This window comes from Hippoglossus stenolepis, chromosome 4 (genome assembly GCF_022539355.2).
Source record: "Hippoglossus stenolepis isolate QCI-W04-F060 chromosome 4, HSTE1.2, whole genome shotgun sequence".
Taxonomy (NCBI): Eukaryota; Metazoa; Chordata; class Actinopteri; order Pleuronectiformes; family Pleuronectidae; genus Hippoglossus; species Hippoglossus stenolepis.
This window is the reverse complement of record NC_061486.1, coordinates 22806841-22833452: the sequence shown is the minus strand read 5'-3', so window position 1 is coordinate 22833452 and position 26612 is coordinate 22806841. Positions and strand designations below refer to the sequence as shown.

The 26612-nt window shown below is 40.8% G+C and overlaps 1 protein-coding gene across 2 annotated transcripts; it reads right to left on the bottom strand.

Moving 5' to 3' along the window:
* Positions 1 to 49: 49 nt before the first annotated feature.
* Positions 50 to 26072, bottom strand: LOC118106207 (beta-galactosidase-1-like protein 2). 2 transcript variants are annotated; one of them, XM_035154573.2, is made up of 19 exons: positions 26021 to 26072; positions 22557 to 22745; positions 21576 to 21644; positions 21024 to 21119; positions 20102 to 20210; positions 19157 to 19249; positions 18977 to 19058; positions 17748 to 17812; positions 16907 to 16991; positions 12814 to 12957; positions 12024 to 12104; positions 9204 to 9310; positions 6875 to 7021; positions 6514 to 6585; positions 5960 to 6038; positions 5720 to 5807; positions 3381 to 3495; positions 2762 to 2878; positions 50 to 1902 (listed from the first exon to the last, which is right to left on the bottom strand). In XM_035154573.2, exons 2-19 carry the CDS (start codon positions 22718 to 22720, stop codon positions 1819 to 1821), a joined length of 1797 nt encoding a protein of 598 aa, XP_035010464.1. In that variant the 5' UTR covers positions 22721 to 22745; positions 26021 to 26072; the 3' UTR covers positions 50 to 1818. The 2 variants fall into 2 exon arrangements, with proteins under 2 accessions (XP_035010464.1, XP_035010463.1); XM_035154572.2 differs by lacking the exon at positions 26021 to 26072 and adding an exon at positions 25563 to 26014.
* Between the last annotated feature and the right edge of the window lie 540 nt (positions 26073 to 26612).

Genomic DNA, 26612 nt, shown 5'->3' with positions numbered 1-26612 from the left:
TGCATGTTGTACACTGTTTTTGCAACTACATAAAATGTGAGAAAAATTGAACAATTCAACAAATTTAATAAAAATAACACTCAACAATTACAAAATTGATCCATTTGTACAATTAATCGACAGTTTCTTGCAGTTGATAACCTTTAAGTAGATGGAACAGATGGATAGATCAGACATTCTAAAATTCTTTGTTCGAACTAGCTAGTTTAACCCTGGTGATTTACAAAATGAGGTTGCAGCATAACCAAATAAGGAATAGCTTATTAAATGGAGTGATTTGGCAAAAAAAAACTACCCAGCCACCAAGCTACAAAGATTTAAAAACATCAGGTTTAGGAAAAAATATATATATTAAACCGAGGTGCAAAACCTTTGTTTATACTTAAAACGAGTACGTCTTGCGTCAGCGTTTGTTGTATTCATGCAGTTAACATAATTGCATATTACTGATGTTTTATAATTTATGTAAAATTTCATTTGAAGTCAGTTTACATTGTATTTAACAGCATTTCATCACGTGTCAGGTCAGACATGTGGACTGTATGTTATTTTTTATAGTTTAAGCTAAAAGGGCCTTAATTTAACAAGCTAATAGTTAAAGATGAGGATAAAGATGGATGACAGCTCCCAAAAGTGAAGCCAAAGTGTCTCAATCGCCACAGAACTAATAAGTCAAATTCCACATCAAATACGTTTTTCTCACAAGGGGTTTCTGTCATTTTACGTTGTTCTTATCACATTAATTGTTCATGTTTTCGGTAAGTTTGGTTTAAGTTAATGATTTGATGCTTTCAAAATAGGCTGAAACATCATGATTGACAACTGAGACCTGGAAGAGCACATGTGTGGGACTTTGAGAACGTGGCCCTGATCACTGCTGCAGGGACTTGAGGTGTGATGGTAGTGTTTGTATGTGGGATATTTGGTCTTGATTTCTAGATAGAGGGAGGAAGTGGAGATCCGTCGTCCATCTTTAGATAGAGTCTATGGTTTGAGCTGCTTTGAACAACTGATGGAATCCACTGCAGGATTTCAGCAGCATGGGAAACCTGACCACCTCTTAAGTCGTAATTACTCATACATATCATGTCATTAGCCTGCACTGATTAGTTTTCAAATGTGACAGCACAGTATCGCCATGGCATCAATCATCAAAGAAAACATTTGCGGCGGTATCCAGTCTGGTAAGAGCCACACACAACAGAGGAGAATTCAGAAAAAAGATTTCAAACGCAGCTTGCGAACTTGACTCCTCTGCATGAGCTCACAGCACGTAATTAGAAGGTAAATTTGAAAAAGCAACCAAGCAAACAGGCTCACAGTATGTGGGATAAATAAAGCAGTTCACGGGCTTGGTTGGCCTTGACTACTGACACAGAGGTCACACCAGTCTTTATTCACACATTCTTTGCATACACTCTGGATGATATGTATAAATTAAGTCTGAGAAAAGAGGAGAGTTTCTAACACTTCATTATAATCAAGATCGTTCTCTGTCCCAGTCCCTTGGTCTCAAATTATGGAGTGTGTAAGTGGATGTTAATGATACTGTTGCTAAATTGAATAGAAATTATTCAACGGAGTGTCATGCGTAAAGTCACTAAAATGAGGAGTTGATGTGAGGAAGCTGATTATGCAGATGCATCTTCTGGCAGAACACCAAATGTCCCGTTTACCGACGTGTCACTTATGGGTGATGCTGGTCTCGGCCAGGTGTCGGGTGCCCGTGTAGACGGAACTCACGGCTGTCGCCTCAGTCCTGACCTTCCCAGCTACTCTCCCATCATCCTCCTCTCCCCATCTGCCCTCCCGTCCATACTAGACATCGACAGCCATGCCATAGTCAGGGGTGCTGGTGAACTGGATCTTACCATCTGCTTCCTGCTCTTCAAACACGAGGACCTGTGATGAAGCAAAAGCAGAAAATGTTAAGCAAAGTCGTGAGAGGACAGTGAGAGTGGGTGGTGGAGCACTAATGTCAATATATGAACACTCACAGAAAAGACAATCTAAGAAAAGGCGAGAAATGCAGAGATACAGAATGTTTAGCTCCAGGCCTAGTGCAGAGGTCAGCAACATTAAAGCTATAATGTGATGAATATCAGTAGCTATAATACTGTAACTACTGATCTGAAGAGCTAGATAACTTTGTTTTTTAATAATACAAAATATAACCAGATGGAACCAAAAGGTTCATGGATTAGTTGATTGCCAGTAAGTTAAACAGGCTTTAATTTTGTTCACTGATAAATCATCCAAGTCTTTAATCACACAAACAAAAAACAACGACATTTGCTCATGCACCAGTAAGAGGTGAGGATTTGAATACTTTGTCATGTTTTACTATATATCACTGCATTTTGGGATTTTAGACTATTGATAAGACAAAACTAGAAATTTTAAAGATGTCACAATGGGCTCTGTGAAACAGAAACATGCTTATTTAATTATTTTATGACATGTTACTGTCAAAACCCCCAATTAACAACCAATTAATCAATACAAATGTTCATAAGATTAATCTATATTAAAAATAATCATTAGTTGGAGCCCTAATTTTTTATCTTTATTATAAAAAATGTTTTAAGGAATTTGGCAGCCATTTTTCATGGTCAGTCAGGATTGGATTGCATGCTAACATGGGCAGGACCTATATAAATAGATAGTTGTGCCATTGTAAAATACTAAACAATGCTACAGTGACTGATTGAAGTATCACTCGAAGGGTAACCCCCTGCAGGTATAGATAATACAGAAGTACCTGGTTGTCTCCCTTGTGAAGCCAGGGGCCTGGGACGTAGAGAGTTTGCTGAGGACCGATGGACCTGTAGCGTCCAAGATTCTTGCCGTTGATGAAGATGACTCCTTTACTCCATCCCTGTAAACACAAACAGTCACTGTTAGAGTAAAACTTAGAAACACGTTGATAACTATCTCCTACACAAGAAAGTCTTTACTTCTAATGTGATTTGCATCTTGTGACTAACACACACAGACTTGTTGTTAATTACAACTCCTTCCCAGAAAATGTGAGAAATGTGAGAGAAAAATAACTGCTACTGTAACAGTTTGGAAATGATCAGTCATGAAGTACATATTTACATAATATTGTAAAAATATAATCAATGCATTTATGAGTCATAACAAAATAAATAATAACAATTAAATAATGATTTTCATATGTGTATTAACTTAGTCCAAATAATAACATGACTTAAACCTATTGGGGCATTTCAGATTTTTTACAGAGGTATAACCACTCAAATGTGTACTAACTGTATAGTAAGGGTCAAATAAAATACATGAATCAATCTTTTTGGCAGAGCTTCCTGTGCTGGTTCTGCTGTGTTGTATTAGCCGCTCCACTGTGTCTGACTTACAGGGAGTTTGATGAAGGTGTCTTTGGGAGAACCATTCACGTAGAGTTTGGCCTGGAAAAACCCTGGGAAGGACAGCTGCTCTCGCATAGACTTCCAGTTGCCCAAATTCTCGATTCTGTAAAATGACAAAATTGAAGAATACAATCCTTACAGATTACACCTTTCACATTGAGTTCCATTCTATGAAGCACAAATGTCCCTTGTCTTGACTTATAGGAGGCCTGTTATTTATCATGTCAGTCCTATAGTATTCTGGCTGCAGTAAATGTCAATGTGTCAAATGGGAAAGTTTGGACATGGATAGTACTGGGAAATATTCAGATTCTTTGTCTTATAATTTCAGTTATAGGTTATACTTTGCCTTGAAGTGAATTCAAAAGGTTGCCGTGATATAAGACAAGATAGTTTCCATCATAGACGCCTTCAAGCCTTGACATTTTCAGGATGGTGATAAACTAAAGAAATTGAAACATTTTCAGTATATGGGGAGATACCTAAAAATGGATGTAAAATATAGCTACGTATTCATGTAAAATGTACACTTCTACACAGTAGAAGGTAAGATAAATCTAGTGACTGATGTTTACTATCAGTGCAACAAATATTAGGTAACCAACATAACCTAAAAAGGAGGTGAGGGTTTTAGGATTTAGTAATATGGAATCATCATGAGGGATATGCCTTCGCACCTTGGGGTGCACCTTTCTTCAAGTGGTGTTGTATTGTATTCAGAAAGGTGCAGTGCAGCTCTTAAAGGGGACATAGCATGCAAATTCCACTTTGTTAGTGCTTCTACAGGTTAATGTGGGTATCTGGCATGTCTACCAACCCAAAAACTCTGGGGAAAAAACACTCGCGCGTTTTGTTATAGTTCCTCTAAGTCAGAAACGTCATGCTTGAGCGACTCGATTGCGCTTCCTGGGTATTGTGTCGTAACAAGGAACTGGAAGTCTCCCTACATGGTCTTGGCCCCCGTCCCCCCACACTCGTTACTTCCGGGTTTACACCGGAGGCAGCGAGGCTGCGAGGCAGCGCAGCGCCGTTCCCAAGCACGCAGCCGGGCTGTTCACACGGGACGAGCATTTCTCCGCTGGTCAGCTCGCGATTCACTCACATGTGGCATTTGTCTGGATCGTTGGGACTGGGAGGCTGCAGCAGCTGCTCGGGAGCGACCGCTCGCTCTCCCGTGCGTGAGCTGGAATTTGTGTCAGCGCCACACAGCCAGCAGTGTGGAGGACTTCCGCAGTGTTCAGCGCTACTGTAACCCCCGAACCCCGACATTCAACGGGTACAACAACAAGCGGAGAAAGCAGAATCGCGGGCTGAGAACGGCGCTGCGCTGCCTCGCAGCGGTCTTCCACACTGCCAGCTGTGTGGAAGACTTCCGCAGTGTTCAGCTCTACTGTATGCCGGGTTACAGTAGTTACGCCGGGTACAGTAGTTACGCCGGGTTACAGTAGTTACGCCGGGTACAGTAGTTACGCCGGGTTACAGTAGTTACACCGGGTTAACACCGACGCGAAGCGCCGCTGCGAGGCAGCGCAGCCGTTCTCAGGCCGCAGCCGCCTGGCTGTTCACACGGGACGAGCATTTCTCCGCTGGTCAGCCCCATAGACTGTATATATAAGGTCAGCCCGCGATTCTGCTTTCTCCGCTTGTTGTTGTACCCGTTGAATGTCGGGGTTCGGGGTAAATGATGGTCTTCATAGCCCCCCACCTCTCTTTCTCTCTCTGTCTGTCTGCTTGTGTGCTTGTAGTGGATGGGCAGAGGGGACATTTAATTATGTGATTGGGAAAATTAAAACTCCAGGACAACAAGGGAATACAAAGTATGGGATGCATATTTGATAATTTATATCATATAAAATATGTAATTTATATCGTTTAAAATCATGGGGGGAGAGGGGAGGGGGAGCTGGCTCATTAGCATTTAAAGGAACAGGCACTCAAAACAGGTCACTCTGTGGAGGGCTGTTTTATACAGGGTAAAAAGGGTGCTGTTTTATATGATCCTTGTGGTATTTTGACCAAAGTATGTTACAGACATTTCATTAAGACCCCAAGGAACCATATCAACTTGTGGTAAAATGGGCATGCTATGTCCCCTTTAAATGACTCCAACCCTGTAGTCTACCCACTGTACTGCTTACAATTAAAGATGTTTACCATGAGACACTGAATTGGGAGGCTGTGTTCTGACTCCTCAGTTTTTCCATCATATTACCACTGTAATTGTGTTATGCAGGGAGATAATCAGCTGGATTGGATCAGAGGCGGCTTTAATGACAGAGAAACACAAACATGGAGGGAAAGTGGACCATAATGGAAAAGACACAAACCTGTTAAGGAAGCCTGGCTTCATATCCAGACTATGAATAATGAAGTCTTGGAGGAGCTGCTTGTTTAACTCGATATCTCCGACCAGACCTGAAAGGTGAGTCAGAGCGGCTTTCAGCTTTCTAATACATCTTAAGACGCTTAGCTTCACGAAAGGTCTCCAATGAAAAAAAGATAATTTAAAGAGGACTCATGCTGACTGGAACATTTAAAAAGCCATCAGTTTGGGGAGCAATTTGTACCTTTGCGCTGCTCATCCAGAGTCTGCCCATAATTCACTCTTCCACAGTTCTCCACCAGTAAACCTAGTGTTCTTCTTCCCTTCAGTAGGAGAATCACAATCAGAATCAGCAACTACACTACATGTCAAGAATTAACAAAATACAAACAGAGGTGGAAAGTTTTTTTTTCAACTAGTCTGACTTGAGTGAGTGATCAGGGCTGTTCTGCGTCTGAACTGTAAAGCTGAATTTAACTGATGTTAACATAAACTGTTATATTAATACTGAGACCTTGTTGCCAAAGAACATCTATCAGCACCATCTGAAGCTTTAACATGCTGCACGTTGTTGAATATTAAACAGGAAGAAGACTGGTTCTATGCTACTTAATGAGGGAGGGACACACACACACACACACACACACACACACACACACACACACACACACACACACACACACACACACACACACACACACACACACACACACACACACACACACACACACACACACACACACACACACACACACACACACACACACACACACACACACACACACACACACACACTACCTTCCCATCAGGAAGTGCCAGCTCTAGTGTTTTATAATCCAGGACACCAACAAAATGTTTGTCCACAAAAACCTGGGAGGAAAAATACAATTATATACAGAAAATCAAAGAATGAACTTGAAAACACTCACGAAAGTTTTTTGGGTTTCAACATTTGAGAACTGTCTTAAAATTGTGTGACATTAATACCAGAGCAACTGATCACAGCCTGAGCTTGTTAATTGCCCTCCACAAGTACAGTGTGTCATTTCTAACAAGCAGATTACAGCTTTCCGGGTGCAAACGTTCGCACAAAGGAAAGTGTAAATTGTGAAATGTGATTGTAAAAGCGTCACGTCGCTGTGTGTCTTCCTCTCCTTACCAGCGCTCTGTCTCTGATGTTGTTCTTTGAGTTGAGGAGTCCTCCGCTGGTGATGATGGTCTCATACAGCGTGTAGCCGTACGACTGACCATTGTTATGGTTGACAGGGAGATTCTCCATGTTTATCGGCCTCTCTGACTTCAATGGCTAAAAATAGGAAAAAGACGACCGATGTTTAGGGTTGTTCACATAAAGACCTACTGAAAACAGGTATTGAAGGACGCATTTGTCCGTTTGGTCTTCAAATGCAGACTATGAAGGTTGCAGCCTCTGACTTAAGACGCAGCTTATGTTCTGAGATTGTAAATTGGTGAATGCATTTTGTGTGATCTGGCCTTAAAGCGGTTTTAATTCCGGTTCATACTTTTAATTTGTGTTAATACTTGAAAATGTTTACACGCTCTAGGGTTCATAAAAAACATCACCCTCCTCATATTGTCCATTGCTGCAGCTCCTCTTTTCAGCCTCTGTCTGAAATACTGTTAAGCTTTTTAAGTTTTGCTCCTGTCTCTTTAAGCCCCCCTCCTCCTGACAAGGCTTTTCAGAAGCAATGAGGGAGTGGAGCACCTTTAACACAGACTTTTAGGAGACCTTTTACATACACACACAAAAAAAACTATATAGAACACACTAGAGGAAAGGGAAATCTCAAAAAGCATTATATGTAATCTCACAACCGTTCTCAGAACAGACTCATCATTTCTGCCCCACAATCTCCTCCTTACAGAACGTAAGGCTCTTTTAAACCTAATGAGGCTCACATGTGTGGCAGTCAGAGCAATCCTTTCATTCAGCCACATTGTTTTTGCATCCCCTTGGGAGGGGCATTACGCACAAGACAATAAACACTCTCTGCTAGGACATGATTAACCACCTTCCCCCTAAACAGGCAAATACAATATCAAGCTCAGATGTTGTGCTCCGTCAGTCTGAAGCCGCTGAAGAGAGAACGCTCTTTTTAAACAAGGGTGTGTGGCTGGTCAGGGGCAAAGCAATTGTCATCCCATCTAAGAGAGAAGCAAATTGTTGCAACAGGAGGTGAATAATTAATGGTGTCAGCAACTGCCAGATGTGCAACATCTGGTATGAATATCGATGCCACTGGAGAGCTTGGTGTAAATGGCTAAACTACACTGGTGGACATGACAGTAATAAATTCAAGATGACACCTCCTGTGCATTTTCTTGAACAAATCTTTTTGTTTGTTTCGTGTTTGCCAAGGGGAGATTTTCTGTGCATACTTTACACTTAACACAGGTGCACACATTTGATTACTTCTTGTCTGTGAATGGGCCACCGGTGCAATGTTTCAGACGTGCACTGAAATCCAGACATTTTCCTGAACCTTTCCAGAGGGGCTGTACATAAGAACCCAAATGTTTGAGTCAGATGCCTGGAAATCCTCCTGCCAGCCCCCAAATAAAATGTCAGTGAGCCCATGTGAGAATACATCAGGAAAGCGTTAAGAAAATTAACTGCTAACAAGTGGGCTTGTTGATGGCATTTTGTAACACATGACAGATGCAAATCTAAACAAATACAATACAATAAAAAGAGGTGCCATAAACGTAGACGACACCGACAACGATAGCATTTTCTGCAGCGGAACACTTCATGTCCTGCCTCCTGCATGCTTCACTCAGGTGCCACTGCTCGCCTGGATGTTTCAGACATTTTCCTGTTGTTGTTAAACACGTCTGAACCAAAAGATCTCCGACTGCGCTCTTCGCATGTGAAAGGAAAACTTTAGAAAGTGAACAGACCTAATTTTCTGGACTTTGTGCCTGAAAACAGCTTCACTCAAACATAGAGAATTAAATCAATCAGTGAGAACAGGCATAAGAGTGATGGTGACTACAGTGATTATTTGTGCTGGAGTTGTTTTCATCGTTTGCTAATGTTGATTGTTTAAAAAAACTACAACTAGCTACAATAGCTGGAATAATAGCTACTTAGCAGATTTAATATATGATAATTAAGGCAAGCAGAAATTCTGCGGTGAGTAGACAGATGTGATAAAGGAGCTTGTGCTACTGTAACCATGGGTAGAGTAAATACATCCTCAGTCTTAGTGAATCACAGCTGGAATCCATATATTCAATATTAGGCTCGTTTAAAAAGGAGACAACAGCCTTCACATCCACATAATTAACCACCGATTTTCTTTCAGTTTAAATGATGGGATTTTACAAATGGTAATGAATGACGTGTTTTTATGAATTACTGATTGTAAACAACTTTGTAGTGATATGAGCAATGCTACTCAGCTAATGATGTTTGTCATTTTTGTGCCAAGAATTTCAGCACTCTCTCTGCGTCTGTAGCTTACCTTGTCAGCGAAATGCAGAATGTCCCACAGAGACAGGTGCTGCTGGACGACAACAGGCTGGTACGCTCTCCTCTGCAGGAGAGGAGGCAGTTCAGGGAGAGGGTAGACTGAAAAACCAGGAAGAAACTTTAGGCTAGATAGCAGTTTTTCTGACTATATATCAATGTATGCTCATTTTATGTATCCGTAATTAGGGCCCCAAACTAGCCTTCCATGTATACAACATTTTGACCCTGAAAATACATGGAAAAACCACACCTTAAAATATACACCTTTGTTGCTCAACAGGCTTTCACACCTATCTTGTTTAATCCGAACCTAAATAACCTAAATAACAGGGGTGAAAGGTTCCTCGGAGCATGGTTCGGACCATCTCTCCAACATTTAATCCAACCCAAAGAGGTTGTTTGTCCGGATCAAACAGAAACACGGCTCTTTTCATTTTGCAGCGTGAAAACACTTTGTTGGATAGTTTGGACCAATTGCAGCAAGTTTAAAAAATAGGGAAAGAAAAAGAAGCGGAAGGCTCGCAGATTGCTTGCAGCCTTCCCCTATACTGTATCACCTTTGATGATAGAACATTTGATTCAAATTTGGATACTCATTTGGTGCATTTAAACTAGTTTTGAATACTGCACCAGAAGTTGGTGATGCTGCTGGCAATACCATCATAATGATAACGATGTTACAGCAGCAACAAAATTAACAAAATGAACCAGTTCAATTATTCTATCCAACATGAAGACAGATGTTTAATATAACTATTATTCTGCAACAAATTTTTCTGATCTCTTGGTGGAGCCATTTACCCTCCACAGCAGCATCCAGTTTGTGCTCTATGTTACAAAAAGTCTCTTTACAGTGGTAAACAGTAGTTGCCCATGCCCCCTAACTGCTTTCAAAGGTGTTAAGGCATGCAGACACACCAGTGCTCCCTCTGGAAAAGGCTTGACAGCATTTCCTTATCACCAAGTGCTAACAACTGAAACACTTGGGGAAAGCTTGGAGGATAATGGCCAACACCTTTCTCCTAGATGGCTTTTTAAATGCTTAAAAGCCAATGCCTTTATAATGTGAAAATATAACAGAGTAAACATGCAATGAAACACGTACATGGAGTTATGTCACGAATTTGGAATTTTTCCCACAATAATGCAATATTATCCCAAATTACCCATTCAGTTCTCAACAAAGGAGACAGTGGCAATGTGTTGTAGGGAAGAAGAAACTCATGCTGCTTTCAGACATGAATGGCACCTGACCCACATGACCCAATTGACTTTGCTTTTTTCACATATGAAGAACACAGCAGGAGATTGTCCAGGTCAGACACGTTCAGGTGAGGGGTGGTGTCTGGATGGAGCACACAGGAGGCAAGACCTAGCTTACACCTCTTCTACACCACAATAAGCAGGTATACACATCTTATTTAAATCTGGTTAAACCCACAAGAAAGGTGACTGACTCCTCCTTTCCCATTGCCAGGGGAGGAGTTTGTTTCTCTGTTTTCTTTTCACAAAAGCACCGAAAACTGAGGCACCCTCTCACCTCGCTGTCTTGCCCAATTAGCGAGTTCACGCCGGTGTCTTGTTTCCATCACTGCCAATCTGAACCAGCTAGTTAAAACCCTGTATACTGCAGACTCATTTGACCGGGAGTGATTGCTGATTGTATCCAATCCCATTGCAGACAAAAGCAAGCTGTTAGCGGGTTTTTTGACCAGTGGAAAAGGGGCTTTTTAAATTCTGCTGCGGAAATAACGTGCTTTGGTTTACAACACACACTGGCGTGGATCCTTACTGTCGACAGTTCTCGAATCTCATTGTCTTTCTAAGTTTACATTCTCTGCTTCATCTACGTGTATGACGCCTCTGTTCTTTTTTTCCAGTTTTGTGTCCTCACATTTTCCTGCTGTATTTTAATATGAGTTCACTCCTGTAAAATGTCAGGAGCAGCTGACTCGGATATGTGCATTCTCACATACAGCTCCACCGGATAACTTCAGGAGAAATACGGAATTCATTGCCTGTCGGAAAGCAGCATAATGCTGGGGTTTGAATTTACTCATACTTGACATCTGAATTTCGGACATATTTGAAATTACAAGAAAACCCCAAAGCATGTAGGACCCAAGTCTATTTTAAGAACCTTTTTTGTTGTCAAATACAAGTGTTAGACCTTTGACAGATCAGCGTGAATCCACGCCAAGATATGCAGAAACAACACCGCAGGGCAAAGAGTAACTGACACGATGTACATGATTTGACAACCAAACAATAATGAAATATCAATCTGATCTAATTAAAAAATTGGGTCATGTGTTTGTGGTTGCTATAGAACCCAGCCTGGCTCTCATATACAGGCCACTGCTCATTGTTCAGCAGACTACAAAACATAAAGATGAATCACACACAGGGAGCCTTTCAAACTGTCTTCAATCACCACAATGCTGGAGGAATCATTATTTTGTTGTGATGGATTCGAACCCAGTTTGCCAAAAACAAATCTACGTTTCTAGTAAATATGAGAGCCCCCCTCCAACACAAAACCTCATTTTACAAATAGAGGAAATTGCATGAGTCATAAACAAGCTTAGGATGTAATTTTCACACTGGTCTGAGACTGAGGGTCTATGACTTTGACAAAAATCTCACAAAACCCCCATGCTTGTGATTATATGCAAAGTTATCCTGCTTTAGCCAACGGAGTACAGGCTCTACATGGATAATTAATGCAAGTAGGGGGGCTGGTGAAAAGAAATGGAGAGAAAGAGAGGTGGAAGATGTGGGGCCCGTCGCAGCAACAACATACAACACTCACTGTGGTAGAAGCTGAATAAATTCCTCAGAAGATGGTACTTGGTGGTGTAATCCCCAGCCTCGGATAATGGAGCATCGTAATCTGCAAGATAATGCGCTATCAGAACAGCAGGCTCAGGAGCCAGCGAGACAGGCATGCCTCTCACCGTGGCAGATGATTTCACCGTGCTCCCCTATCAAACAACTTGAGACAGCAGCTGGCCGAGACACAGTTTGGGTTATCTTGACAGAAATTGGTGCCGTTTTTGAGGTGAAAAGGTAAAAAAGCATTCAGAAGAGTAAACAGAAGTGTAAAGAGCGGTCAAAGGTGGCTGTCCCTCCTGTCGAGCACGTTGCAGATTTCTGCTCTTTACTGAAGAATGAGGTTATTGCAATGTTAAGTACCCTAGAGGAGGATATAAAACCCATTGTACCATCTTTAATTTACATTCCCAATGCAGTTTATTGTGTAATGAATGAATTAATGTGCACTGCATATTCAAATGTCCAAGCAGCCAAAGATCAGAGGCTGTGTGTATAGATAGTGCCATCTATGGATAGTTAAAGTGTCCTCATCATGCTTTCATCTTCACATTTCTTTTATTTGGTACATTGCACATTCATGTGCAGCATCAGTGGGGTTTACAGATAAGAATTAACACCAGTATAAGTGGCAGTGATTGTAAATATGTACCTGGCTCTTAAAATGCGTTAAATCTTTGGGGCATAATTCTAGATAAACCCTGAACAATCAACTTTTGTTTAATCATATGTTGCAAAACGCTGATTAAAACCAGATTGATCACACATACCGTAACTCGTTATCATAGGTTTGGGTGCCGGTATTCCAACAGCAAATGCTCCGTTCATGAAGCCAAAATTTGTCCCTCCATGGAACATGTAGAGATTGATGGACATGTCCTTTTCAAGGATCTCTGTGACCACAGGTATCATGTCTGAAAGAGTAGTGAAAAAAGTTAAACAAACAAGTCCAATTTGAAGGCGCAAAACAGCTAATAACTCACCAGTCTACAATAAACGTTTATGAGTTTAGCAACAAACTTATTCCTTTACTCACAAAGAGCTTTGCCCTTGGTTTGCTTCTCTTTCTATCACTTTTATTTGTATAAATTGGATGCATGCTACCCAGCTACCTTCATCCCATCTCGTAATACCACTATGCAATGGGGAGACATTGTAGTGTCCAGTCCACCCTTGGTTCAAGGGAGGATGAAGACGAAGCCGGACAATGCGTCTCCTCTTCCTACCACTATCCTGAAATGAAGTCAATATATCCTGGATAGTAACGCTGCCAGATATATACGATGCATATTTGGAGCCAGAGTCTGCGTAGTAGTTATGGGAATGAAGCAGCGGTAGCAAAGTCCTGCCAATACTCAGTCTCAGCTGTTAATCATGACATTTCACCCCATTTTTATAGCAACAAATAATTCATTAAAACCAAACTTACTGGGGAAAAAAACAACACTTGAACAAACATCAGTGGGAGAAGAATTAAAATGACAGAGAAAAATGTTACGCATACGCTGTGTGTTAGTTCGGTCCATGTCCCATCTGCTAAAATGGAGGAGACAGTGTTTATAAACTATACTGCAGCGAGCCACCAGGTGGCAATCCAAATGTTTTGGTTCACTTTTGGGTAAGGGGTCTTTTCATCCATGTATATATACACAGTCTATGGTAGCTCTTCTGGGAGGGCACATTATAACATCTAATCTTGTAAGAGCACAGACAACCTAAGCTCTTGACAAGTGATACTTACCACCACCTGCCAGCAAAGAGCACGTTTGTTGGCAGAGCAAAGTGACATATAGTACCTTTAAACCATGATGTTTATAAATGACTTAATTATTTAGGTTTGAACAGTGAGCAAAGTTGAGCATAATGGAAATAAAGCTACACATTTACCTCCATGAATAACAGGAGGGGGAAAATCCATTTGACTACAGAGCCACTGTTTCAATAATCCTATTGCCCTCAATTCCACATCAATTAAAACATGGACCGACCTCAGCCACACTTCCTATTACAGGTTACTATAATTCATCATGGGGCTATACTCACACCTACAAAAAAATTGCCAACCTCCCTGTACGAATTAGCTACCTGTATTTCGAGAAGAACATGGCAGAGCAAATAATTAAGAATTCAAATTAGACGTTGGCAGACAAATTGAACTGACTTTAATTATAAGAATCAAGGGCACGAGTCTGGGTGAATAACAATCTTGCAGGGTGAGTGACAGAGCCCGACTCGGTTGGTTTCACGGTGGTGGCACCGGCTGTGACCGAGTGCCGGGTGTGTGCTGCAGTCTGCAGAGCACTGAACTGTCAAGGACACGAGGCCCCGCTGAATATTCCAGCGTTCATTTCATAGCCATGACACTTCCTGCATGGTGAGGTTCTTTTCTTTCTCCTCTTCCCGATCTCACCGAGGAGAAAATAAATAAGTGACACTGTTGGCCCTTTCATTTTTTTTTTTTCTGATGATGTGTGACGGCTTCAGGCTCTGCACGGTGTGCTCCAAATGAGATGTTTCTGAGAGCACTCCAGATGATGATAGCAGGGTGTGTGGCTGCCATTAATCTTTACAATTGCGAAACAGGTGCTATCGTTTATGTCATGACAGTACATTATATTAAGAATATCACCCTCCTGGCTGTAGCCTGTGGACCATGTCATATTGCAGAGTACATTTGTGTTAGCCACTGGTTACTTTACATGAAGGAGGCTTCAAGCTAAAATGCTCAAAATCCACTGCAGCTTCTTAAAATGAAATGAAATGAAAACATTGGGCGCTCATTTTCATCCCACAGTAAATATGTTTGGATTATGAACAAACAAGCATTCGCTCTGCACTCTGGGATATTGTGAAATCATTTTTTGAAGAGTAATTGATTAATAAAGTAATGATAATAATCAAGTGTTCAATAGAAATAAGCACTGTCCTCACAAAGTGAACTAATCTACATCTATGTAAATGTTTAAACTGTGTATTAAGGTTGTGCGTATCTTCGTGGCCACCGGAGGCACCATGTCACAATGTTTTAATAGTAGATCCCTGTTTTGTGAGCATAAATGCACAAAGATGCACATGGACATTGATGCACATGGACTTTTTAAAAAGTACATTTTATGCTATTTTATACTTCCATTCCTCTTCATTTATTTAACAGCTGTAGTTACCAGTTACTGTAATAATTAAGATTATTAAAAAGGTCTCTGTAATCAACTTTTGAATTAAATCTCCTCATTAAATTAGGATGGTTTATGATTGAGTGAGTTGAGTTTTAACCCTCAATTTTCTAAATAAGGTGATGAGAACATTCCAGCATATTCTTGATGTTATTCATCCCGTTTCAAGTATTTTCTGAAATCAAATTCTAGTTTTCCTAATTCTAGAGGAACGACACACGTTGTAGTTCTGGTTTAGAGATATGGTCAGTTCTTTGTGTGCTTCATTTGAATTAAAAATGTGATGCTGTATGGATTCAAATATGGCCAGAAACAAGTGGTTAAAACATGCTCCACCACATGGACCGGTTACAATAGTAATATGTTACACATTGATGCATCAATAATAATACAATAATGCAATACCAATACAGTACATGACACAAAGAACTTTACTTTTAAAACCCTTTTGGCTGAAAATACATTTATTTTTACATGAGTAAGATTTTGAAATGCAGGACTCCTAATGTTATTTTATTACTTTGTTTATTCACTTAGTCTGAATCTTTTTTCTCTCAGTGGTGGTGTTATATGCAATTCTGCCAATGGTTTCACACTACTGCACTAATCAACAGTTGGTGCAACATGGAGCCAAGAAATGTAGCAGTGCCCTAACAAAACTGGGAAGAATAAGACTGCTAGCGAGCAGTGATGTAACAATGTTGGTGTCAGGAAAATGCGTTTAACACATTTGTAGCCCTCAGGGATACCCACTATGCATTTTGGTGTATAACCTCCACTTCAACAAAACTCCTCGGGCTTATCTGTAATGTATTTTGTCATGCCTAATGCTCTAGTGCAGGTGGTTAGATACTGCAGTACACATGCAGCTTGTGACTGTAGCATGAGTACAGGTAACTAATGGGAAAGCTCACAACTGAAATGTAATTTAATGCAGCTAAGGGCAAGACAATCATAGTGTGTATCTGTGTGTGCGTAGCTGTAGCAGAAGGAGCATGAGATGAATGTGACTCCTACAAAGTACAACACCTCACACCTGAGTTCAGTACAGTCGGAGAGCATCTTTGAACAATCCTGTACAAGGAAGTGTTTGAAAAACGTGGCTTTTGAACTTCAAATACGGCCAACAGACAAAGTAAAGAGGATGGGACACACACGCTCTGCTTTGTGGAACTTGGCTCTGAACCTACCGCCCATGAAAAGTATATAAATCTCTGACAAAGCCACAAAAACAAGGAGGAAATGACCATATGCTAAGCTGTACATCCCAGCTGCACCGACTGGGCTCCGTGCCGTCTGTGTAGGAACCATAGTGTTAGAGCGACTGTTTTACACTCAGCATGAAGAATTTATTTTTTGTCCTTATCCAGCTTTTCCCAGGCAGAGACTATTTTATTCTCAGCTCAAAAAAAAAAAAAACACGTCTTGAGCCTTTTTCACCCTGAGGCTCGAGAGCTCTGTCTTGCCCTCAAGTCTGTTCTACCTTGAGAAATTCTGTATTGTCTCCATGCACAAAACCTGTCTCACTCCAGTCTCAAATTGGCCAGTATTATCAATACAGAAAGAAAGGGCCAAAACAAAGAATCCATCGATAGAAATTCCAAACTAATGTGAACACCTATTTTACTCTTATCAGGAATCCTGATAGTCTCGCTATAGAAAATGATTTCAATCTTTCTCAAAGTCTTACCCTCGGCTGAATACACGTGATGGAGGTTCCCCCAAAGATCGAACCATCCCGACCAGTACTCCATCACCATTTTAGGCCTCTGAGGCTACAAGGGGATGAAGAAATGAATTGGTGTTACAAAGGTTTTTTGTGTGACTACATTATTGCACAGGCAAAAGATATTTTTCAGGTTACCAACTCCAAACTACTGTATATGGAGAGACTTTGTATTGGAAAGAGCAAGGGTTCATAATGATGTGTGTATCCAGTGTAGTTTGATTAGATCATAAAACTGGTAATGACTCATTCACAAAACAACACATCACTGGAAACACTTGTCCCCATCCAGGACATCTACCACCAGCGGTGTCTGTGGAAGGCACACAGCATGCAGACGATATAGGAGCAGGGCTTCAGTTTTATCATAAGGCAGTCAGGTTTCTTAAGTCATAGTCAATTCATGTCCTACAAGCCTCTGCATATCTGTTTATCTGCCCGTTTGCACTTTTTTTCTCACCCACCTCTGGTAAATGTACAATAACTTATACATACATATTCCATACAGTTCAAAGTTGTCACTACATTTGCATCCTCGAATGTTGCACTGCATCTTTGAATGTATTAAGTTTTTAGTGTATTGTTTTAAGTTTTGTATTTGCCTTATTTTTTTTATTTTTTTTTAAATCGAGCTCTTTCTACTTTGCTTTTATTTTATTTAATCATTGCACTAAGTGCACTGCTGAGCTGACCGGTTTCTTCTCATCCAAGTTTTCATTGTGCTGTTGACCCTGTGTTAACTTGCACAGGACAAATAAAACTTTAAACTTAAAATCATGTAACATATGACACAAATAAGACTTACCTGTATTTCTTCCAAATACTTAATGTCATTCAGGTTCAGTTTCTGAAAATTGATGGTTTCAAGAGCTGTAGACAAAAAAAGTTAAATATTATCATCATGTCATATATAATCTAAAAATATAAATTACTTTACAGTTTTTTTTGTTGGCTGTATAAAACTATATGAAATGATTATTTTTTAAATAAATCATTCAAACCCATTCTTCTGTACAAGTTCCATATCACAGCTGTGGTGTCTTCATTCACAATTCACAAATGTAATGTACGCTTCCGTAAATTATTTCAGAGACACATTTAAACATTATATGAATCCCGAGATATAACGAGAAAAAAGCCCTGGTGGAGTCTGCACTGTGAATCATGTGAGACATGAGTGTTTGCATCAATAACACACAGAAAACTTTTTTTTTCAACAAAGGTTATTAATACATATGCATTAAAGGGAACACAAGGAGAAAATTTATCAGAAATTCTTTTCTGACATCAAAATATCTGTGTCTCAATTCAGGGGCCACATCCTTCGGAGGCTGCATTTGACGACCGATTGCGTCACAGTGACACGACTAAACTGTCCCGTTTTAAAGGCTTCCTCAAATGAAGCTGACAAACACGTCCTTTCATCCCCTATCAAAGACGGCTCCAACGGATGGATCCCTCTCCGGCAAACCTATCCCACCATTCATTGCACCTCAGTGACAAACTGTTTCTAGCCAGCCAGCGACGAGGCCAAAATGTCAGACGCTTACGATTTTAAATGCAAGTATCAGACTCAACTAAACAGCTAATAGTACATGTAAAAAAAATAAGGGGACATTAAAACTTTCTTGTCTTGTCCAACTGCAGCTCTGTTGCTAGGCAACAGCGGTAAGGGCGGGTCAAGTAGGTGACACAAATCATGAAAATTCTCCGTAGACCAGTCTCATTTCCATTTAGGCATTCGTGGTCAACACAGTCGTGATAGACCTCCTCCTTCGTGGGCCGTGTTGGCCACGTCTCCTGTATTGGGACACAGCTACAGTTTCTGTTTATGCCAGAGTGTGTTCAAAAAGAGACACTTCCTGGTTCTACAGTACACAGACTCCTTTGTGTGAGGAATCTGAACCGCAGCTGCCTGACACTGGGTCACTCTTGGCTCAGAACTGTTGTTGTGTGTGAAAAACTACACACCAACCACCATATTGAAAGTGTGTGTTTGTTGTCTTGTTTGTCTGATAGCCAATCTGACAATACCTCCTTTCACTCCTCCAAGCTTTAGTCCTTCCTTGTTGTCGGAGGTCATCAGCAGCTCTGTGATGCCCCTTGACAATAACGCCTGGAGAGAAGGGAGATTATGGAGGCAAGGTGTATTTGTGCACTCTTATCAAAGAACCCCCAGTTCTAATTAAAATAATTTACATTTCCGTTTCTTACCTCTTTGATGAATGGCATGTATTCTATATCCTTAGCATAGGAGCCGTATTCATTCTCCACTTGAACTGCGATAATGGGGCCATCTTTGGAAAACTGTGAATTAAATTAACCAGAAGATAGAGGACACACATTAGGGCTTGGCACCCGCTCTTGAACGTTCCTACCTGCCCTCAATGCTGTTGACGTTTTAAAAGCCGTGAAAGGAAAGAGCTTGTACAATGATGTGTGGAGTTGATAAGAAGAAAATAAGGCTGATAGGAAAAAATTTGCACAATTGGAGTCAGTACGGTGCATTTTCTTGCGATCACTGGTCATATGGTCAGCGGCAGCTAATAATTGCACAATATTTTAGGAGGTGGTAAACTATTGCAAATGAGAAACAATTTGATATGAACAGATGCAAGGATTCAGTCATGAAACTAGTTTTACCTCGCTGCTATTTGGATTACATTTCAACTGCATGAATTATAGTTGCTGAAAATATGAATAGACTACAATGGCACTTAATAGAGCACATACCTCCGCAAAGGCCCCACAGTCTCCTTTAATACAATCAAACCACACCAGATATCACACACACCCTTAGATATCAGTTCCCTACATATGCCTGTTTTTTTCCACCCAGAACAATTAATTATTCCCTGTAAAATTCTTCCTGGGCCCATGTCCCACCCTTCAACCATTTCTTTAACCAAGTTTCAAGAAAATCAGTTCAGTCGTATTTGGATCATCTTGATTAGAGACAAACAGCATTGAAAACATAACCCACTTGGCGGAAGAAAGATAATCTGTATGGACAAAACAATAAAAACTCAAGGGGCTTTAATTGAAATGGCTTTGTACATATTTTCATAGTTTTCTTTTATATCTTTATTCTACATTTTTTATATTATGTGCTCCAATTATACATTTTTTTCACTTTGATGGTGCTCAAATGAAAAGTACCTGGTGTGGAACGACTTTCGCGATGAGTTGATCGAAGAAGGAGTTGACTGCGTCGGTGAATCCACGGTATGTCGTTCTCAGTTTCATGTTTCTATCCCGTAGCAACCAGCTGAAAAGAGATCACAACAAAAACCATTGGAATATCCAAAAAGGCAACTTATCCAACAAGTTCCTCAAAGTGTTGTGAACTCCTTTTTTAAAAAAAAACATTTTGACCATCAAAAGATAAACACACCGCACTTAGCATGACTATCATGAAGTGCTGTAGCAAGGGAGTCATGCTTTGCTGCGTTCCCCTCGAAGCGCTGTTTTGATGATTATCAAATAAATATTACCTCAAACTCACATTCCCTGAAGGCAAAACTACACCGAAAATACCAACTTCCAGTCTTTTTCCCCCTCAACAAATCCCCCACATGTGTCCGAAAGTATTTAGTTTTAAAAAATTAATAAAATTCATTCTTTCAGGCCTAGATTTAATTTTGTTTCTCTGTAATACTTTACTAAAACAACAGTGACTTCCATCTGGCTAACAGTGGTGTTAAATTAATATGATATATCCTTTAAACATAATATGTTTTCTAATGTACGTGAATATGTTAAACTCCAATTACACAAAGAGAAAATCCTTGCACAATATGAAGCAGCACATGTATTGAAACTGGCCAAATAGATGACAGCAAACTTCAAAATAATTCAACTAGCCCATGAATTATTTCCAATCCTTTAACAGATTTCGCCTACAGCAAAGATACTGTCAACTAACAGATTACCTGACCTAACAATTCATTTCAGAGCCGATTTTTAAGATTAACTCAGCGCACTACTTTTAAAATAAAGCTTTACAATCTGACTGTGGCTGCAGAACAGGCACAACATAATCTGTAAAGGTAACGCAGAATCATGGCTCTGTGGTTTTTACCTGGGTAGTCCCCCTAAGTCCCACTCAGCACAGATGTAGGGCCCTGGGCGCAGAATCACCCAGAGGTTCAGGCTGGATGCGAGGCGGAGGAAGGCTCTGAGAGAAGGAGACAAAATGTGAAAAATGGTCTATAGTCTCATCAGGGTCTATTAATCATCTGTAAAGCAGATATAAAGCTGTGGCATATAATCGTTTTCAACTCAAAAAAATCAGCATAGTAAATGATCAATATCATTCAGTTTTAAATACTTTACAATACTTGTTTGTTTTCATTGTCACTTTGTTTGAGAGAATGTCTAATTACTCCACTAAACCTGCCAGTGATAAAAAAACATTTGATAGACCAACGCCAATCATAATCAATAAATCAGCAATCACTGTGCACAACTAATTCATCAGAAGCATTTCGTAAAGGTACACATCCTCAGTGGTATCAAATTATTCAAGACTGTGGCCAGCTCAGGCTCTTTGCAGTGCAACAGTGCCATCTGCTGGAGTTGATCTGACCTCCAACATATACCCTGCATGTTTTACCCTCCACAGTTCTCTTACTCCAAATCCAGCTGATCCTCAAAGTTGAACACCCCTTGCTCAGGCTCATGGAGGTTCCATGGCACATATCTGGAAAAAAGGACACACAACTTAAATGTTAAATTATATTTTGTGTGGTTTTAGTATTCTAATTTCCTTGTTTTCTTACATTTAGTTTATAATAATATGACTTGTGAGTATTGTGTGCTCTACTCATAATCTAAAAGCAAAGTCATAGTGTAGTGCTCTGAGGTAGGGCTGGGCAACAAAAAACATTTTCATCGATAGCAATATATCAAAAGACTTATACACATATTGATATAAAGCTTTGTGCAAACACAATGAGGAGGTTTAAGAAATAGCTGATCTACCTCAGATATATATTCACTTGTTTATCAAAGGAAGCGTTTAAAACCTTCATGCAGGTGCAAAAATCAGCCTTTACACTTTATCAATGTCGACTGGCGTGAAATTCTATCTTGATATAAAGGGATGAAACGGTTACCGGTTTCAAGGTAGACCTTGGTAAAAATTCCAGACAGTTAGTAGTACCGTTTTAATCATTAATTACATGGTAATTTGGTTGATACTGTCCAACATCAACCAAAGTTATCGAGTCTCCAAGATGTTGTCACAGCAAACAACCTGCATTTGTGTATTGTAAAAACATGGTGGAAGGAGACTGTGTCAGAGCTAGAGATTTATTTCAGCTGCCTAAGTGAACAAAGTCAGACGTGTGACTCAGAGGAGCGGGTGGAGTGGTGGGGTTATACGGCTCTTTTATTTTAAATAAATATATTGTTTTTAAATTACATTTTGCAGATTTTCAGCACATTTTATACTGTGAAAATACTGGTAACCTTGATCATTTCTATCACAATAATCTAGATACAAAATTTGAACACCATCTCATCTTACATGATACCGTTTTTGGCCTTCTCACCCAGCCCTACTCTGATGCTCAGTACATTCAACCAGTGATAATTTGCAGTGGGAGCCTACGTTGTGAGGGTGTTGAGGCCACAAGACTTCAGCTTCAGCAGTCTATCCTGCCAGTAGGCTCTTGGGACACGGAAGTAGTGGATGGAGCCCCCCAAGATGCGGAAGGGTTTTCCCTCCAGAGTGAACTGGGACGTGTTGGCTCTCAGACCCGCCCCCCTGCTCATTCTCTTGATTTCAACAGGGTGTTTCCTAAAGGGGAAATTTATTTTATTTCACAGCCGAAAAGAAGAACTTGACTAAAGGGAATGGAGGAAAGACATTTAAAACACACATTTTCCCCTTGAGGCAAGTCTAGTCAGGAATTATACAATTTAATTGCATTTGTATTGAACCAAATCACAACATACATTATTGAGGCCAAGACCTGAACAAATTAAATACAAACCCAATATTTCCCACAACTCCTTTTTAACGGGAAGAAAACCTCAAACAGAACCAGACTCAATGTGAGCAGCCATCTGACTCGACCGGTTGGGGTGAGCGGGAAAGAAAGGGGTAGAGGAGAGGGTAGGGCAGGAACAGTTATGAAAAAGCACTGCCAGACTCGTTGTTATAATAAAAACAATGAATATATGTTGGAAAAAGGTGGCTGATATGCTGGGTGATCCTCTCAAAGTGTTTTCACTGTGTTTGAATGAATCAACCTTGCAACAGTGGAAGGTGTGAGCCTTCTGCAAAAAACATGCTGTTGGCCTTCTGGGTAAGGTTGGGCTCCTCTGCTGCACATACCTGCAGTATGTACATAAGTCTGCATTGAGACCAGGCACATGCACAGATGGACCACAGGTGGTGCTAAAGCACCTGCCCATTTGGTCTCTAATTAAATAAGCACGCTTATTTTAGACTTTATTTTCTTCTTCTCAATCCATATCTCAGTTTTTTTAATATGGCCCATGATTGCATAAATTTTCCATTAAATGCTCGTTGTTTTAACTGATGACTGCAGTTGAGTTGGACTTCTGTGACACCACACAAGCCCCTGTCTCTCCCTCTTTGACTTCACTTGTAACAACCACAACAATTAACACATGTGATTTGAGAACCCTGCGGATTGGCATCAAAGCTGTTTACTTGACCTGCCCTCTTTGGTGTCTACCAGGTAATGATAGTGTTTGAAAAGGTCAGTTTTCATATCCTGCCGTACAGTGTACATAGCCTACTACGTATATCTACCTACTATTTCCACAAACTGTCATTCTGCATGTGGGACGCATGTCTTGCTATCCATCCATTTCACATCTGGCATGTCTTTTGTAAATTGCCCGAGAAAGTGCAGTGCCAAGGTTTGTGTGAATTGGACACAAGATATGCTCAATATTGATAAGAAATGTAATAAACAGGCGACCAGCGCTCTGTAGCAGTCAGTAGGGGCGGGGCATTGTGCCAACAGTCAGTCTTAGGGCCAAGTTTCACAATCAGAATTGGGTTTTACTGCAAAGCAGGTTTACACATGCAAGGAAATTGCTTTGGTGTATTTGTGCAAGTATAAATACAAAAAAACAGGAAATAAAATTAAAATATAAAAAATACAATAGGTGGGAGGGATGTGCAATACGTTGTAAGAAAGCACTAGAGACTGGATTGTGCAAAGTACAGGCCTTGTTGATGAGGCAGCAGTCGGGGAAAAAACTGTTTTTGTGACGTGAGGTTTTGGTCCTGATGGCCCGCAGCCTCCTGCCAGAGGGGAGTGGCTCTTAAAGTCCATGTTAGACCTTTCTTTTTCGACTACAACCATCTGGTGCTGATCTCAATCATGACAACAACATTCAGAATTGCTTCCGCTTTAGCAATTAGTCTTCAAAGTCAAAGCACAATGTTTGTTCTGTTGCTGCAATGCATTATATCAAGCTGAATTTGTTGTGACTTTGGTCTGATTATGCCAGTTGCTGAAAAGACATCTGAAATAGTAGACTTGCAACATATTCAGGAAATCCTTCTTACTTAGATACAAGTAACACACGAGAACAGTAATAAAGCAAATTCAGTTTAATTTTATGAAAAACATTGACACAAAGATTTCTAACTTCACTCTGCCCCATTGACTGTATAGAAAAAGCTCTGCAAATGACTTCCCTCAGAAAGAAGTCAAACCCGAAAAACCTGAGTTGATGGCTTTCCAGGTGCATAGGAACAATATATACTTTAGCCAGCTAACCATTGTTAGCAAAACCAGTTTATAATAAAACATTACACAGCATTTCACAGATACCAACAGGGTAGTAACACGCCCCAGACAGTAATAGGACAGTACTATATGTACGACAAATTTAAAGACAGAAGTGCTAATAAACAGTAAAAACTACAGCTTTCACTACTATTGATACACTGAGTGGCCATCTTGGATTTTGTAGTTGGGGGTTGTGAGGTTTCTCCGACCTTCCGAGTCAAAACTCCGACTTGAGGGGGCGTTCCAGTTGCAACTTCCAACTGGGGAAGTTGGGGTTGGTAATTTCGACCTCCGAGGTATAATGGAACAAGGCATAACACAGGCCAAGGAAACAGGCAGGCTTACAACTGTATCGAGCAAAGAATCAAGCATCCTCGTGTGTTTATGAGTACTCAAAGAAATAATTGTGTAATTAAAAGATGCACTACTGTATGCAACTTTATTTTTATGAATAATATGAATAATTACAGGAGTGCCCTTTTTTTTCTGTGCACGGCCCTGGTGGAAACACCAACATGACCTTAATCCCGAATCAGAAGAACAGATGTGGTTTGAGACTCGCAGGTGAAACACACCTGAACAGCAAACAAAGTGACGCCGAACAAATTGATCATTAATGTGGTTACAGTTCTTGACCCCCAGCCAACAGGTGAGCCTGGGGAAAGTTCACATGCAGCTATATCTTCACAATAAAATCAGAGGGAGACAGCAACCCGACCAAGCAAATAAAAGAATACATTCAGACATACAGTAAGTCCAGAGAGTGAACCTTTCCGTGGGGGTTCACACAGACCTCCACACTGACGGCTCATGTATAATAGCATTGTCAGCGGCCTTACCTTGTAAACTTGTGATAAGTGAGGATGGCTCCCGCAGCGATGCAGAGCAGCAGAACGTATCTTTGCTTCAGGGACAGACGGACACTAAACACGGAGGAGCTTTCCATTGGAAACACGACTCTAGTAACCACAGCCCGACTGGACGTGTCTCCTCCAGACAGCACGAAGTAAACCACTCCTCCACTCTGTCTTCCTGTGGGATTGACCCTCTGAACTTCAGCCCGACGAGTGTGTCGCGGTGGTTCAGGTTCGTGATACCTGTCAAACTCCCAGCCTGAGCTATCCCATGTCTACACAGCGCCACACAGCGCCACACAGCTACAACTTCCGGGATTAACGTTCCAGGGACGGATAGAAATTAAGGGACTTCCCTGTCGCGGTGTCTAACGTAACCGGTATGATCAGTGTCCACAACTGGACCAACCATGCGGGTGATGATGCTGTGCCAGTGTACTTACCACCCTGGGGAGGCGCGTCCACCTAGCAGCGGGAGCGCGCACGCACACCTGAGCGTCATTGTTCTGCAACTACTAACCGCGTTTAGGGACCGTCATCAAGTGAACGCTGCTTAAATAAAACGCAGAAAGTGAAAACTTGTCGTGGACTCTTAGTGATGTTTAAAGCCGTTTTCAGACATGATCTCCAAAGGATGTCCGGAGAATCGGGTCCGGACTTTGTACGGAGGTTGACATTTACACATGCACAACGCATGCAGATCCTCCGCTCAGATGCATTTACAGCAACACAGACATGTCTGCAGCATTCAAGTGAGGAGTGATGCAGCAGGGAGAGACAGGATATATACGTATTGATTCCTGAGAGAAAACGAACCGAGCCTGACCTGAAACCAACAGATGTTCTGTTTTTTGTGTCCGAACCCGATCTGACCCAGATGTTTACCCCAAGGAGGACAGAGGCAGTCTTCATGGGCCACGTGGACCGCATCCTCTGAATGATGCAGCCCCTGATTTGAGAGACAACTACTGACTCAGGGAAAGAAAGATAAGGTCATTGAGGATTTCAACATTTCCCCCAGGTGTATTAAAATTA

Coding starts and splice junctions, on each gene's coding strand:
- LOC118106207 (XM_035154572.2), bottom strand. CDS start 25,669: ATGGAAAGCTCCTCCGTGTTTAGTGTCCGTCTGTCCCTGAAGCAAAGA. Junction 19,250..20,101: donor CGAAAGTCGTTCCACACCAG/GTACTTTTCATT, acceptor TTTAATTCACAG/TTTTCCAAAGATGGCCCCAT. Junction 17,813..18,976: donor GCTTGGAGGAGTGAAAGGAG/GTATTGTCAGAT, acceptor TTTTGTCTACAG/CTCTTGAAACCATCAATTTT.